Source organism: Octodon degus, unplaced genomic scaffold (genome assembly GCF_000260255.1).
Source record: "Octodon degus isolate 3935 unplaced genomic scaffold, OctDeg1.0 scaffold00290, whole genome shotgun sequence".
Lineage (NCBI taxonomy): Eukaryota > Metazoa > Chordata > Mammalia > Rodentia > Octodontidae > Octodon > Octodon degus.
In genome coordinates this window covers 1,420,676-1,438,108 of record NW_004524866.1, presented here as the reverse complement: position 1 = coordinate 1,438,108, position 17,433 = coordinate 1,420,676, and the positions used below count along the sequence as shown (strand labels likewise).

At 38.3% G+C, this 17,433-nt stretch overlaps 1 protein-coding gene across 1 annotated transcript in view; it reads right to left on the bottom strand.

The window, feature by feature from the left end:
• Positions 1-10,242, bottom strand: part of LOC101566672 (vomeronasal type-2 receptor 116-like) — a 48,275-nt gene extending 38,033 nt beyond the window's left edge. Inside the window, exons 1-2 of the mRNA XM_012512932.2 lie at positions 10,121-10,242; positions 8,262-8,436 (exon numbers count right to left, since the gene is read on the bottom strand). Coding sequence (XP_012368386.2) covers positions 8,262-8,436; positions 10,121-10,242 — 297 coding nt within the window. The remainder of the gene's footprint in view (positions 1-8,261; positions 8,437-10,120) is intronic.
• Positions 10,243-17,433: the final 7,191 nt, after the last annotated feature.

Here is a 17,433-nt window from a genome sequence, read left to right as displayed (position 1 = left end):
ATAAAGAATTCTATACTTCTTTGGTTTACATATAAGTCCAAAAATCTCACCATATGAAACCTTGAAGCAGGACAGAACTACAATATTCCTTTTCCTGTCTTTTGCTTTCATTCACCTCCCCCTTCGTTTTGAAAAACGATCTACCCGAGAGACATCTTAGCAGCAACTGGCATGTCATGACAAGGAGCCCATATTCAGAAAACCAGAATGACAGGCACTCCAAGCATGAAACTACTATTATAAATTACCATCTGCAGCACCGTTGCTTAGTTCATAGGTTTCAGTATATATATATTAGTCAGGGTGAGAATCTTTCCAATTAACTGCTAGATTAAAAAAAATCTTCTGGAGTTTCTCAGGATCATTGCTTTGCCCATCTTCTACATATAACAGTATGGATTGACATTGTCATGTTTCCTAACTCTTCTCCTTTCCCTCTCTTGATTAGTTAGTCCTTGAGATTCTGCTTCCCTTTTACTTGTATTATAACTTTCTACTTGTATTTCTTCTTTTGAGTTCTTATACTAGGGAAACTATACGATATTTACACATGTGTGTCTGGTTTATTTCACTTAATGAGTATATGTTCAAGTGGTATCCACTTCAATGTAAAGGCTTCGAGTTTATCATTCTTAATAGCTGAATAATACTCTATTGTGTAAAAATACCACATCGTTTTCAACCATTCCTCAGGTGATGGGTATCTTGGTTATTTCCAAGATTTGGCTATCACAAATTGTGCTGCTATAAACATAGGCACACATATATCCCTATGATATGATGATTTCAGATCCTCCGGAAAATTCCAAGAAGAGGAATACCTGGTTTAAATGGGATTTCCAGTCCAACTTTTCTAAGGAGTCTGCACAGTGATTTCCATAGTGGTTGCACGAGTCTACATTCCCACCAGCAGTGGAGAAAGCTTCCTTTTTCCCACAGCCTCTCCAACATTTGTTGTTGGGTGATTTAGTTATGAGAGCCATTCTTTCTAGGCTGAGATGATATCTCAAAGTCGTTTTAATTTGCATTTCGCAGATGGCTAGTGATATGAAACATTTTTTCATATATTTATTCACTTTTTAAATTTTTTCCTCTGAGAAGCGTGTGTTCATCTCAGATGTCCATTTCTGAATTTGGTCTTTAAATTTTGGGGCCCTAGAGTTTTTTTAATTCTTTATAGATTCTAGAGAGCAGACCTTGTCTGAGTACTTATTTGTCATGATTTTTTTCCAAATTTGTGGGTTGCCTTTTCTATTTGTTGTTAATTTCTTTTGATGTGAAAAAAAAATTTCTCAGTAAGACTAGGCCCCAGTTTTTAATTCTTTCAACTGCTTTCCATGTGATTTTATTTCTGTTCATGAACTCTTTGCCTACCCCTACGTCTTCAACAGTTCCTCCCACTTTCTCTTCCAGATTTAGTGTCTCTGCTTTAATGTTTAGATCTTTAATCCATTTTGACTTTAGATTAGTGCATGGTGATAGACCTGGGTCAAGTTTGAGTTTTCGGCATGTACAGAGGCAGTTTTTCCAGCACCATTTGTTAAAGAGGCTATCTTTCTTCCAGTGAGTATCTTAGGCCCCTTTGTGAAAGATAAGGTGGCTGAGTGTTTTCATAGGGGCTTCACCATCTTGTACTCTATTCTATTGATCCTCAGGTCTATTTTGTTGCCAGTACCATGTTGATTTATCACAGTAGCCTTGCAATATAATTTCAAGTCAGGAATTGTAATGTCTGTTGCCTTGTCTTTATAGCCCGGAATTGTCTTTGCTTCTTGGTCTTTTCTGGTTCCAGATAAATTTTATGAATGGTTTTTCTAAGTCTGTGAGGTATGTCGGTGGTAGTCTGATAGGGATTGCATTAAATCTGTAAAGCAATTTTGGGAATATGGCCATCTTCACAATGTTGGTTCTTCCTGTCTAGGAGCATGGAATATCTTTCCATTATCTGAAATCCTGTACGATCTCTGCTTTCAGAGTATTGTAATTTTCCTTGAAAAGATCTTTGACTTCTTTAGTTAGATTAATTCCAAGGTATTTCATTTTCCCTAGTGTTATTGTAAAGGACACTGTTTCTATAATTTCCCTCTCAGTGTTTGTTGTCTGTGTAGTTTAATGCTATTGACTTTTGAGTACTGACTTTATAACCTGCTATGCTACTGAATTTCTGTATTAATTCTAGTAGCTTCTTGGTGGATTTTTTTTCGGTCTTACAAGTAAAGTATCATGTCATCTGCAAATAAAGATAATTTAACTTCTTCTTTGTTTGTTCCTATTCATTTTATTTTGTTATTCTTGTCTAATGGCTGTAGCTAATGATTCCAGAAGTATATTGAATAGCAGTGCTGATAGAGGACATCCTTGTCTTGTACCAGAACTAAGAGTAAAAGATTTCAATTTTCCCTCATTTAAAATTATGTTAGCCTTTGGGTTTTCATAAATGGGTTTTATCAGATTGAAGTAGAGGCCATCTATTCCAATTTTGTGTAGGACTTTGAACATGAATGAGTGTTGAACTTCGTCAAAAGCCTTTTCTGTATCAATGGGAGATTATCATGTGGTTTTTAGTTTTTGCTTTATCGATATAGTGTATTACATTTATAGATTTTTGAATACTGAACCATCCTTGTATCCCAGGGATGAATCCTACCTGGTCTTGGTGTATGATCTTTTTGATGGTTTACTGTATTCTATTTTTTCGTATTTATTGAGGATCTGGTATCTATATTCATGAGGGAGATCGGCTGTAGTTCTCTTTCTTAGTTACATCTTTCCCTGTATTTAGTATCAGTATTATACTTCGCTCCAGGAATGATTTTGGGAAGACTGCTTCCTTTTCAATTTCATGGAAGAGTTTGAGGAGTATAGGGACTCCGTCTTCTGTAAATGTCTTGTAGAATTCAGCTGTGAATCCATCCGGACCTGGACTTTCCTTTGCTGGTAGGTTTTTAATTGCATCTCGTATTTCATTGCCTGTTATTAGGTTATTGAGAGTGGTTATATCTTGTTGATTCAGTTTTGGTAATTTGTACCTTTCTAGGAATCTGTCCATTTCTTCTGTGTTTTCTATTCTGTGACAGTAAGGATTCTCAAAGTAGCTAATTATAATCTTCTGAATTTCCACTGAGTTTGTGGTAATTACACCCTTTTCATTCCTTATTGCTTGCATTTGAATTTTTTCTTTTCTCTGTTTGATGAGTTTAGCTAGGGGTTTATCAATTTTTTTTTAATCTTTCAAAGAACCAGATTTTTGCTCTTTTAATTCTTTGAATTGCTTTCTGCATCTCAATTGAATTAATGTCTTCTCTAGTCTTTATGATTTCCTCTGTCTTCGGGCTCTGGGTTTGATTCGCTCTTCATTTTCTATTTATTGAAGGTGCAGTACTAGGGTATTTATTTGTTCCCATTCTGTTTTCCTAATGTGTGATTTCACAGCTATGAATTTCCCTCTGAGCACTACTTTCATCGTATCCCATAAATTACGATAAGCTGTGCTTGAATTTTCATTGAATTTTAGATATTGTTGAATTTCTTGTTTAATTTCATCTGTAACGCATTGGTTTCTGAGTAGGGTGTCATTTATTTTTCATGTATTTAAGTTTTTTTTTCTGGTTTCTTTTGTCATTTATGTCTAGTTTCATTGCTATGTGGTCAGATAATGTGCATGGGATAATTTTCTGTTTTCTTACTTATACTTAAGCATGACCTATGGACGAGTATGTGGTCTATTTTAGAAAACAACCCATGTGCAGCTGAGTAAAATGTGTATTCAGCTGTGTTTGGGTGGAACTCTCTGTATATTTCCACCAGGTACATTTGTTTTAAACTCTGGTTCAGTTCTGTTATTTCTTTGCTAAGTTTTTGTCTGGTTGAACTATTTTTTAAAAATAAGGGGGTGTTAACGTTTGCTGTAAAAATTGTGGTATTGAACATTAGATTTTTCATGTCCATTAAGATTTGCTTCATATAGTTGGGTTCTCCCATGTTTGGTGCATACATATTTATGAGTGCTACCTCTTCCTCTTGATTTTTTCCCTTAACCATTATATTATGGCCTTCTTTATTTCACTTGATCTTTGTTGATTTGAATTTGAGACCCTCTGAGAATAGGATTGCTACCCCTGCTTTTTTCTGAGGTGCTGGGGCATGTAGTATTGTGTTCCATCTTTTGATTTTCAGCTTATGAATGTCTTTATGAGTTCAATGTGTTTGTTGTATGCAGCATATTGTTGGATTTTGTTTCCTAATCCACTGTTTCAGTCTATTTCTCTTAATTGGTGAATTGAGTCCGTTTACATTGATGGCTATGATTGAGATGTATTGAGTTATGGTTGCCATGTTATGTACCTGTTGTCGTTTACTCGTTTTTCTCTTCTGTTTAATTGCTTGCCCTATTTCCTTGGTTGATTCTGATGTAATTCATGGAGTTCCGATCATTTTGGGCCCTCTCTAGAACACCTTTCAATAGCCTATGTAGGGTTGGCTTTGTCATCATGAAATTCTTTAGCTGTTCTTTGACATGAACGTGTTTCACTTCTCCATCAAAATTGAAAGAGAGTTTTGCAGGGTATAGTAGTCTGGGCTGGAATTTGTTTTCATAGAGCACTTGAAGTACTCTGCTCCATGCTCTTCTTGCCTTCATGGTTTGTGAAGAGAAGTCGGCCATAATTCTGATGGGTTTTCCTTTGAATGTGATCTGCTTCTTTTCCCTAGCTGCTTTCAGTATATTATTCTTTTGCTGAATTTCTGGGATCTTGACTATTATATGTCTCGTTATGTTTTTCATTTGGTTAAGGTTAATTGGAATTCTCTATGCTTCAGTTACCTGAATGTCAGATTGTTTCCTCATATTTGGGAAATTTTCTGCTATTGCTTCTGCTTATATATTTTTAATGTCATTTTATTGACTCCTTCATTCTCATTGATGCCTATTAGTCTCACATTGTTCATGTTTTCATCATCTTGGAGGTGATAGATTATTCATTCCTACATCGTCATTGTTTTTAAGAAATCGTTTCTTACCCTTTCACTAGCTGCAACAGCATCTTCAAGATCTGAAACTCTGTCGTCACTTTGACTTAAACGGTTTTGCAAGCTTGTGATTGAGATTTTAATTTCCTCTATATCTCTTTGACTCTGCTTCATGCGATCTATTTCTTTCCTGAATTGCTCATTTAATCTCCTCTACTTTTTTTTATCAATGTCTTCTTTAGAAGCAGTTATAAATTCTTTTACTGCAGTGTTTTTTTTTTTTTTTTTTTTTTTGGGGGGGGGTCTCCTCCCTATGTTTCTGTAGTTGCGTCTTTACTTCAGATGATATGAGTTCTGGAATTCGTTTTTATTTCAGAAAAGAATTATGCTCTGAGTTCCTCTATAACTTTCTGCTGCTGCTTATTTACTATCAATGCTATTAATTCATGCATTTGAGCCGAGCTAATGTCCTCAGCACTTATTCTGAGTGGGCATTGGGTTTCCTCCATATGTTTCTGCATTTGATTCTTTACTACAGATGTTATTAATTCAGGGATTTCTTTTTTTTATTTCCAATCTCAGTTCCTCTATACCTTTTTGCACCTGTTTCTTTATATTAGAAACCATTGATTCATTGCCTTCAGCTGTGTGATTCCCAATTTGTTCTCTGTTAGTGTCCTCTACACTTGTTACTGGTGGGCTTGGGTTCTGAGGTTGTATTTTGCTCCTTCTCGTCATTTTGCGTAGCATTGTCTTCTGACCTTTTTTGTAGATCTTCGTTTTAGTTATACCCTTAGCATGTACTGAAGTTCAGGTGCAGATCTACAAAGTTTGGATTTATCCAGCTGTGCCTGGCTTGGGTCTGGCTCCTGTACTCCGCTCCTTCCTGCTGCTGCCCTTGAGGGTGAACCTGTTGTGCCCTTCTGGCAAGATTTTCTGCCCCTGGACTACCTGGGAGGTTCGATCCTCTACACTCTCTGCTGGGATCGCAGCTGCAGTGTTTCTCCCCAGGCCTCTATTCCAGGACTGAGCTCAGCCTAGAGGGGAGAAGATAGAGTAGTTAGGTGAGGCAGCTCTCCCACACACTCACTGGGCCTGGGCTAGGACTGGGTCTGGGGTTCCCCAGAATATGGCAGAAATTCCTACTGGGCGAGCAGGGTTGGGGAAGTGCTGCGGAGTGGTGGTTTGTGTCCCAAGGGTTGGAAGAGGGTCTCACTCATGCTGCACCTGGGCTGGGACCAGTAATAGGTCCCACTGGCACAGGGTAGCGAGAAGCTCTCCCACTCACTCACTGGGCCTGGGCTAGGACTGGGTCTGGGGGTCCCTGGAACGCAGCAGAAATTCCTCCTCAGCGGGCTGTGTGGCAGAGTTGCTGCCGAGTTTTGGGGGGTGTCCCAAGTTGGTGGAAGAGGGTCTCTCCCAACTTGCACCTGGGCTGGGAACAGTAGTAGGTCTTGCTTTGCAGGGTAGCCAGAAGCTCTCCCACACACTCACTGTGCCTGGGCTAGGACTGGGTCTGGGGGTTCCTGGAACATGCCTGAAATTCCTACTCAGCAGGCAGCATGGGGGAGGTGCTGTGGAGTGGTTGGAGGCATCCGAAGGGGGTGGAAGAGGGTCTCACCCATGCTGCGCCTGGGCTGGGACCAGTAATAGGTCCCACTGACGCAGGGTAGTTTGAAGCTCTCCCACACACTCACCGGGCCTGAGTTAGGACTGGGTCTGGAGGTCCCCGGAACGTGGCAGAAATTCCTACTGGGCGGGTGGGTTGGGAGAGGTGCTGTGGAGTGGTGGAGGGCATCCCAAGGCAGTGGAAGAAGGTCTCACCCACTCTGTGCCTGGGCTGGGACCAGTAGTAGGTCCCGCTGGCCCAGGGTAGCCGGAAGTTCTCCCGTAAAAAGAAAATATTTAAAAAAGCATTTATTAGTTTTTTGCTTGTGTGTATTTGTACCAAAACCATGCATAGCTAGAAATAGATATGGGTTTCTAGGTTGAAGTAATAATACCCACCATTTATTTGCCTTTTCCCCTCTATTTGCAGTGCATCTCAGTGTATAGTGTTGAAAATATTTTTGTGTTTAGTTTATTACTTTTATATTCTAAAGAAGTATTTAGCATCTCCAGAATTTATTTTCTGGTAAATGTATGTATTAACTTAATTTTAGTTTTTACAATAGTTTTCACTTTCAGTAACATATTTTAATATTTAATGAATTTCAGTTCAAATAGGATGAAAAAGGATAAATGATAATGAGAGATGGATACATAGATAAATGCACTGATTGATAGAGATAGACAGGGACAGATAGATACAGACAGAAAGCTTACTTATCCTATTGATGCTTCTGTTAGTAGATCTTTCTCTAAATAACCTGTCCCTTTTATATTTTCAGTTTTAGTACTTTCATGGAGTTTTGGAAATTTTAGGGCACTTGTGTCATGGTCGTCATTGATATAAAAATTCTCTTCCTTTAATGATTTTGAGTAGTGTCCACGTTGATAAAATATTGAAATATTAACACGTGCAAAATATTCTTCTTAGTGGTTTTGTGTCTTTACTAGAATTTTAGGACTTTAAAAAGTCTTATTAGGGGCTGCTGAGATGGCTCAGTGGTCTAAAGCACCTAATTAAAACAAGCTTAGCAAAGCACAGGGACTGCGGTTCAATCCCCCAGCACCACATGCCAGCTGGCCCCGCCCCCTGGTGGGCTGAGCTGGCCACACACACACACACACACACACACACACAAATAATTTTTTTAAAAAGTCCTATTAGAGTTGGAGATATAGCTCAGTAGAATAAGTGCTTGTCTGTCAAGTGCAGGGTCCTGAGTTCAATTCCCAGTACCACAAAAATAAGTAAGTAAATAAATAAATAAAAAAGTCTTATTCATTTTGTTAAGACTGTTACTATACTATATTGATTTTTCTCAAAGGACTTTCACTTACCAATTTTAAATGGAAAATATTTTTTTCCTCTCATATGCTTAGGTTTTGTTTGGAGCTATACAAGAATTTTCTTTCTATTTTTAGGAGAATAATCATAAGACATATTCATGCCTGTTTGTCTCTTTAATTCTTATTTTTTCTCCTAAATTATTGAGTTATATTCTGTGCCTTAGAAACTCCAGAGCAATAGTAAGTAATTCTGATGCTAACAAGAAGTCATATTTTGACAAGATTTCCAATGACAATGCTCATGACTTACAACTTTTTGAAGGAACTTCATTCTCCAACATTGGAAGGAGATTGCATTTTGTCAACAGTAGGTTCAGTTTTCTTTAGAGGAATCTCACAGGATTGGAAGGAGATTGCATTTTGTCAACAGTAGGTTCAGCTTTCTTTACAGGAAACTCACAGGAGTAGAAGGGTGGAGCAATTATCTGCACAACGGATCCTAGAAGGAGGGTGGATTTACATTCCTGGTCCTCACCCATCTGCATATCTGCACTGTGACTCATGGCTTTATTCCTTAAGCAAAGTTTAAGTTTTGACCTCAATGAATTTTAGTTTAATCTTTAATTTTATATTTATATTTCTAAACAGTTACATAGTGTAATTCCACACAGAAATTTTACTCTAAATATATACAACAAGGTCAGGTTAATTCCATCACAAATATAACACAATGATGAAGCAACTCTTATTGCAATCTTGTAAGGCCACTAGGCTTCTTCAGAAATCCATGCCCTTGATTCATCTAATTGCCTTCCAAAATGTCAATTTTCTAACATCATCTTTTCAAAAAGTTTATTCATTTATATATTGAATTCAGGGTCTCATTGCACAGGTCAGAGCTGTTTGGATCCTCCTTTCTGAGCCTCCACAGCAGAGGGATTAAAAGTATGCACCACCATGCTTGGGTTAGAAGATGATCATTGGCTTTATCTATTCACTAAGGTCCTCTGTGCTCTTTGTGCAGGCTCACACCCAGCAACTACCAGAACTACCTGGCCTTCATTTCTGCCATCGAAGAGATCAACAGGAATCCTCAGCTTTTACCTAACATTTCTCTGGGCTATGAGTTCCACAATTTCATTTGCAGCCTTTGGAGGATACTGGAAATTTTCTTCATTTTGCTCACAGGGCAGGATGAGATCCCTAATTACATCTGCAAGAAAGAAAGCAAGTGTGTAGCAGTACTGACAGAAATGTCATGGGAAACCTCAGCTCAGATTGGACCACTGCTGGAGCTCTACAGATTTCCACAGGTGAGGGTTGGTGGGGCAAGAAGTGAGGGAAGCTCATCCACGATGCTTTACTTAAAGGGAACACTAAGAGTTAAAAATGAGGCTGGGATTATTTCCTTTCAAGGTGTATAATGTACCAGAGTCCAAACAGAGAGATAGTGGATTACTTGAAATTTCATTACTTTTTCTTTTATGGTATCAAAAAGGAAGGAAAAAAGGAAGGAAATATTTTTCCATGATGTCTGAAAACATTCATTTATTACAAATGAAGAAGTCTCCTGGGGGAGACGTTTGAATGATGGGAAGAACATGTGTCTCTTTCTACAACAGAAACATGCAACTCAGTTCACATAGAATTGCTATTGTGCTTCCCATCAACACTGCATATGTTACCCAGTGTTCTTTTCCTTTCAGGTTACCTTCGGCTCATTTGATTCTACCCTGATAGACAGTGGCCAGTATCCTTCTTTCTATCAGGTGGCACCAAAGGACACATATTTGGCCCTTGCCATGGTGTCCTTGATGCTTCATTTCCACTGGACCTGGGTGGGGCTGCTCATCACAGAAAGCCAGAAGGTCTCGGTTTCTCTCAGATATAAGAGCTGAGATGGACAGGAACAGAGTTTGTGTAGACTTTGTAAAAATGTTGTCTACCATGTCTGTGTCTTATGTCTCTGGGGGAAAGAAAGATGACATCCTAAATGCAGACACATCCTCTGCCAATGTGGTGGTCATTTACTATGACACTGATAGTCCAAATGATGTAAATTACAACATAGTGAAAACTTAGTGACTTGAAAAGTCTGGGTGACAATCTCCCGTTGGCATGCTGACCTGGCTGGGAGAGATTTCATACTGGATCCATTCCATGGGATTCTTGATTTTCACACCACCATGAAGATATTTTAGGTTTCAAAACTTTTGTCAGGGCAGCTAGCCCTTTCAAATACCCAGAAGACACTTACCTCTTTATGTATTGGTCAAAGAAGTTTGATTGCTCATTCTCTGAGTCTGACTGTGCCTTGAAGAACTGCATCCCTAACGCTTCACTGGCTTGGTTGCCTCTGAATTGTTTTGACACATCCATGAGTGATAGGAGCTACAATGTCTACAATGCTGTGCACGCTGTGGCCCAGGCCTTCCATGAGATGCTTTTTGAAGAAGTACAAAGGTCATCACTGAGTAACGGACAAGTGATGACATTTTCTCCCTGGCAGGTAATATGTGTTCCCTTGGATGGTGGATAGTGTCAACAAAGTGCCTCTCTTCAGTTATTCTATGTTCTTAAACCAAGATATTAGAATCATTTCTACAAAATACTGACATTGAGTATCACAGTTATTTTTAAGGAGGTAAGGAAGTGATTCTCCTTTTTTTTGTATTTCAGGGAAGGGTCTAGGAGGTGTTCAGGTACTCACTCCTAAATCAGACTCATAGTGATCAGCTTGTTTACAGCTTCCAAAGAGCTGGGATTACAGGCACACGCCACCATGCCCAATCTTAATTTCCATTTCAGTGTGCCCCCAGAGGTGGGGCTGGCATGGAACATCTGCAGATCAAACCCCTTGGCCCTGCACCTGCTTGCAGGCACTTTATTTTGCTGAGCTATTTGGCCAGCCCAAAGGAGGTGATTCTTGAGGTGACTGGAAATGACCCTCAATCAAGGATCCACTGGCAAGGAAAAGTAAACTGGTATCCAGCTCTTTGCTTCTGCCTATTGGAGGTCAATGCCTTACCCATTTATGCATGTTGTATATGTTTTTCTTAATGGACCACAGAAAACCCTGTCATCACTTACAAAACTCAGTGGCATTAAACCTTACTGATTATGGATGCACATTTTTGTTAGATCCTATGGAAATAATCAAATAGACAATGGAAATTGTGAGTTTTACATGCTTTGATTCCACAGTTGAAGTTTTGTCCAACACAACTGTACACCTTATTTAAACAGTCTTTCATACATTTTTTTATAAAACTGGGTGAAATTTCTTGAGTGTGGGAATTTCTAGTCCTGAAATGTTTGTGTACTCTAATATATTAGATACCAGTGTTAAAGTTGCTGTAGGTGCAAGACATTAAAGATATTTATGATCTTAGAGCCAGCGATATAGCTCAGAGGACTAACAGCTTGCTTAGGTAAGTGCAGAAGCCAGGGTTTGATCTCTGGCACCACATGCCATGCCAGACCCAACCCTGGGCACGCTGAGCCAGTAATGGAGTCTGGGAGTAGTGGCACCCTCCTGTAATCCCAGCACTAGGGAGGCACAAATCAGGAGAATCACTATGAGTCTGAGCTGCATAGTGAGACCCTATAGAACAAAAGAAGGCGAAGGAGAAGAAAAAAAAAACATGCATTTTTTGTCTCTGTCATGGAGCCCTGTCCTCACAAGATGGTGTATCCTTTTTAGCTGCATCTCTTTCTGAAGAACATCCAGTTTTCCAATCCTGCTGGGGACTTCGTGAATTTGGATGACAGATAGAAACTGGATTCAGAGTATGACATTCTCAATTTTTGGAATTTTCCAGAAGGCCTGAGACTTAAGGTTAAAGTTGGCACATTTTCTTCCCATGCTTCACATGGCCGTAAAATGACTTTATCTGAGGATATGATAGAGTGGGTCACAGCAGTGACAGAGGTATATTATACCTAATCATACCACCTTTAGTAACCACAAGGAAGCTAAGCACTAACTTTGTGTCACTAATTTTTCTCACATAATGGTCACATGTGAAAATTCAATAACAATAATGAGTTTTCCATTTGAAAAAAAAGTCTACAATTTTTCTAACTTGTGGAGATATAATGCATTTAATTATCTTATTTTCTTAATGTATTTCATATTATGAAATAAGTTTGGCAGGTGCCTACATAGTTTTGCTTATGTATGTATACAAATTAAGTGTATCCCTCCAGCTCTGAAGAATTAAGTACAATTCTTTTTTTAAAAAAAATATTGAGAAACAAATAACAAGGAGATATTTTAAAAACTGATTAGTAGGAAAGTTTCAATAATTAATACGTTGTATATTGTTGTATTAGCAGTTATTCATTGTACAAGATGCAGACATGATATCCTGTCCAAAAACACTATTAGGACAAATGTTTCTATTCATTGAATTAAGAGAATGTAGCTGTATACCTATCTAACTATTTTGAATATACAGATACACAACGGTTGTTCATTTTTATCTCCTTTTTTTGTTTACTTTTGTCAAAGAAGGTTATTCCACTGTTATTTAATTATTATCAGTGCGTGAATTCAGAAAAATTATCCAATATAGTCCAGTAATTCATAATAGTTGTGGGTTATCCATAAGACTGGCAATGTCAGAAGTTGTTGACTTGAGCCTTTTACGGTCCAACATATTACTATGGCTTTACTATTTATACTTCGCTTTTATACTTCCCTGCTGGATGGTTAAGACCAAGATAAAGCAAGACCTATAGCACAAAAAATGTAGCTTTTGTATCTGATAAGGTCAAGCAAATCCCCCAGGATTTACCTTGAAACCCTGTATCTCAGTTTGTAGATCCTTTCTAAGAAGTTACCACCATGTATTTTTTTCCTTAGACTCCCCACTCCTTGTGCAGTGAGAGTTGCACTCCTGGATTTAGAAGAATCCCTCAGGAGGGAAAGGCTGCCTGCTGTTTTGATTGCATCTCTTGTGCAGACAACGAGATCACCAACAACACAGGTAGGAGAAGGTCTTGGGGAAAACAGTCTCACTCTATGTTGTATTCATTCCATGCATCCAGGAAATGGAACAAGCACTGTAGAGGGTACCAAAGGTAAAATGCTTCCTTCGCTTGTCAAATTTTTTGTTGCAGAAGGTTACTGCCGGGGCTGGAGAGATGGCTCAGTGGTCTAAAGCACCTACTTAGAACAAGTTTAGCAAAGCATCAGGGACCGCGGTTCGATCCCCAGCACCACATGCCAGCCAGCCCCGCCCCCTGGTGGGCTGAGCTGGCCACACACACACACCACTCTCTCTCTCTCTCTCTCTCTCTCTCTCTAATAAATAAATAAAAAAATTAAAAAAAAGAAGGTTACTGCCTTTTGGAACACACATTTTCCCCTTTGAAATGCACTCTAATTCGTTTTCCTTTTATGCCATTCTTAGTCATTGTTCTTTCTGTTTGTTTTTTACACCATTAGGAATTGAATCAAAATGTTCTCTGTCAATGGTCTCTGTGCCCTGCTATTCTTATTTGTTATTATAAGCCAGAATATCACCAATTTGCCTCAGACTGCCTCAAATACTCAACAGACTTTTCTTTGTCCTCTAATTATCTGGAATAGCACATATGCCTTACCTCCACTGACTACATGAGTTTATTTTTCTAGTTCCATTAAAAGCGCTATTTCCTCCAGAGAAGCCCAGTCCCCCTCGCCACACCTTCTGTGTTCCATCTCCATTGTGAGGTTTAATACTGAGCAGTTAAAGTCTACTCTTTACAACCTGTGGAGCCACAGCAAGATTACAGTCAAGACAAGGGCAGGCCCACTTCACTTTCCAGTGGCTGACACTATTCTTAACAGGGAGTCCATGCTCAGAGAGGCTGAGTTTGATTGGATATAGGGAAGGATTTTTGATGTATAACATGGATGTAACACAGCACAGTTTAACTTTTTGGTTTAATACCCATTCCTCTGGAATGCACCGACCAATAGGGGAGACAGCGAATGGCAGGAATTGGGGTCTGAACCACAGAACTGCATGGAGACTGTGCACACAGAATAGGGGCTTTAACAGGTGATAATATCTACACTTCGGGAGGGAGTCCTAGGCATTTCTGTTGAGGTGATATCTTTATTATTATATGAACTTTCTGGGGAAACATTAACAGAGATTAGACTTAGAGCACATAAGTGAACTAAGTAATAAATTTTGATCCTTCATTTCTTTGTAAAAATAGAATATTTTGTGTATATGCCAGATTTAAAAGGAAAATAAACAACATATAGTGTTATTTAGGAGTTAATCTCTATACACTATTCTATCAATTTGTGTCTAGAAAATCATGGGAAAGTGACTTGTGAAGCATGCTGGCTGAAACGGCTCTTCAGGTGAGGCAAAAATATATTAAGTCCGAACACAGCAGTGGCAATCTAATGATTTCAGGAGATCCTTTCTCAAAATAATGAAATTTAAAGTGTTTGGAAGTAAATCTCAGTGCAGAGTTTGAGCTCAATCCCACATAAAGTAAAAAGAAAAAGAAAAGAAAAGAAAAAGAAACAAGAAAAACTTTTAAAAAATGTCAGTTCACTTCAAGAAAGTCCAACGACTTTCCAGGGATAGGTCTGAGAAAAGAATTAAATGTAGGGAAGCAACAATTTTAATTTTTCCTAGACATGGAACAGTGTGTGAAGTGCCAGATCATCAGTATGCCAACAGTCTGAGAAACCACTGCCTCAAAAAAACATCACTTTTCTGGCTTATAAAGATGCCCTGGGGAAGGCGCTGGCTGGCACTGCCCTGAGTCTCTCTGTTCTCACAGCTGCTGTTCTTGGGCTCTTTGTGAAGCACCGAGACACTCCCACTGTCAAGGCCAACAACAGGGCTCTCAGCTACACCCTGCTCATCTCCCTCACCTGCCATATGTTTTTCCCCATAATTTTATTGCTAAACAAATAGCAATGAGACAGTTTCAAATCAAATTGTTAGGACAGTTTCAATAATTAATACACTGCATATAATCTTCTTAGTGGCTAATTGCTGTACAAGATGTGGACTTGTGATCCTATTTACACACACCATTAGAACAAATCATTCTATTCATTAAGAGAATGTAACTATATATCTATCCTAACCACTTTAAATATGCAGATACAAAATGAACATTCATCTGTATACCCTTTTTTGTTAAGTTCTGTTATTTGAATATTATAGGATTGTTAACTCAGCAAAATATTCTAAAAGTGTCCAGTAGTCCATAATAGTATTGGGTCTTCCACTTCACGGTCAATGTCAGAAATTGTCGACCTGAGTCCTCTACAGATCAACATAACACCATGGTTTTACTTCTTATACTTTGCTTTTATACTTTTCTGTTGGATGTTTAAGACCAAGGTGAGGCAGGACCTATGCAAAAAGAGTTGTACCTTTTGAGTCTGATAAGGTCAGTGAAATCGCCTCAGGATTTATCCTGAGATCCTGTACCTCAGATTGTAGAACCTTTGTCAGTGTCAGCCATGTGGATGAGTCACGGCCATTGCTTGTCCAATGTGCTCTCTCTGAACGCCTGAGAGAATGTTTTCTCTCCATGTGACTTTCCTTAGGCACACTGTACATCATCAGTCACTTTCCTCTTTGGCCCCATAATCTCCTTGGTCAGAAAATTTGGGACCCTACTGTGTTACATGACGTTACACTACAAGTTCTCATATGTCCTGAGTGTTAATTAACCTTGAAAGGCTAGGGCCAAAATGTTGGCTTTCCTTGTGGCCCTCCTTTTTCTTTAATTTTAGTCTGCAAACTTAGGTTGTTAACCCTCCAGAAGATAAGCTTATTGTTATAACCATAAAATCTAGGCTGTTAAGCTTAACCTCACTATCTGTCTGAATATCAAACGTTTTAGGCATAATATAGAACGGGTATTTTTCATCAAGTATTGATATGTTGAAATTTAAGTTCCTATAGGATATGATGAAAAAACGTTTAAAAATTAGAAAATATTTTTAAAATATGCATAAAAATGATATAATTATTTTGTTTACACATAAGTCCAAAAATCTAACCATATAAAACTTTGAAGCAAGACTGTCCCAAAACATTCCTCTTCTTGTTTCTTGCCTTGATTTGCCATCCACTACATTTTAAACAATCGTCTACCTGAGAGACAGCACAGCTGTAAGTGGCATGTCATGATAAGTAGCCCATATTCAGAAGACCAGAATAACAGGCACTCCAAGCATGAAACTATTACAGATGACCATTTTCAGTGCAGTTGCTTAGTTCATAGGTATCAACATATATAGTTAGTCAGGGTGAGAATCTTTCCAATTAACTATTAGACTTAAAAATCTTCTGGTGATTCTCAGGATCATTGCCTTGTCCATCTTCTACATATAACTGTATGGCTTGTCACTGTCATGTTTCCTAGCTCTTCCCCTTTCCATCTCTCAATTAGTTATTTCTTGAGTTCTTGCTTTCCTTTCACTTGTATTATACCTTTTTATTTGTATTTCTTCTTTTGAGTTCTTATACTAGGGAAACTATATGATATTTACACATGTGTGTCTGGTTTATTTCACTTATGAGTATATGTTCAAGTGGCATCCACTTCAATATAAAGGTATCAAGTTCATCATTCTTAACAGCGAATACTCCATTGTGTAAAAATACCACATCTTTTTCAACCATTCCTCAGGTGATGGGCATCTTGGTTGTTTCCAAGATTGGCTATCACAAATTGTGCTGTTATAAACATAGGCACACATATATCCCTATGATATGATGTTTTCAGATCCTCCAGGAAATTTCCCAGAAGAACAATACCTGGTTTAAATGGGATTTCCAGTCTGACTTTTCTAAGGAGTTTCCACACTGATTTCCAGAATGGTTGCACCAGTCTACATTCCCCCCAGCAGTGAAGAAGGGTGCCTTTTTCCCCACAGACTCTCCAACAATTGTTGTTGATTGTTTTCTTTATAATAGCTATTCTTTCTGGGGTGAGATGATACCTCAATGTTTTAATTTGCATGTCTTGGATGGCTATTGAGGTGGAGCATTTTTTCATATATCTATTCTCTTTAATTTCATTCTCTGAGAAGTTTGTTTTCATCTCAGATGCCCTTTTCTGGATTGAGTCTTATATTTTGGGCCCCTAGTATTTTTTATTTCTTTATAAATTCTAGAGAGCAGACCATTTACTGAGTACTTATTTGTCATGATTTTTTCGAAATTTGTGGGTTGTCTTTTCACTTTGTTGGTAAGTTCTTTTGACATGAGAAAACTTCTCAGTAAGAGCTGGTCCCAGTTGATAATTAATTCAACTGTTTCCTGTGCTATGTGATTTTTGTTTGTGAACTCTTTGCCTACCACTATGTCTTAAAGAGTTCCTCCTACTTTCACTTCCAGGAGATTTAGTGTCTCTGTTTAATGTTTTTTTTTCTTACTTCTTTTTTTTTTCAAAGTTTTATTGACAAAGAGATAGCAATGAGGCAGTTTCGAATCAAATCGGAAGGACAGTTTCAACAAATAATACACTGCATATATTCTTCTTAGTGGTTAATTGCTGTACAAGATGCGGACTTGTGATCCTATTCACAAA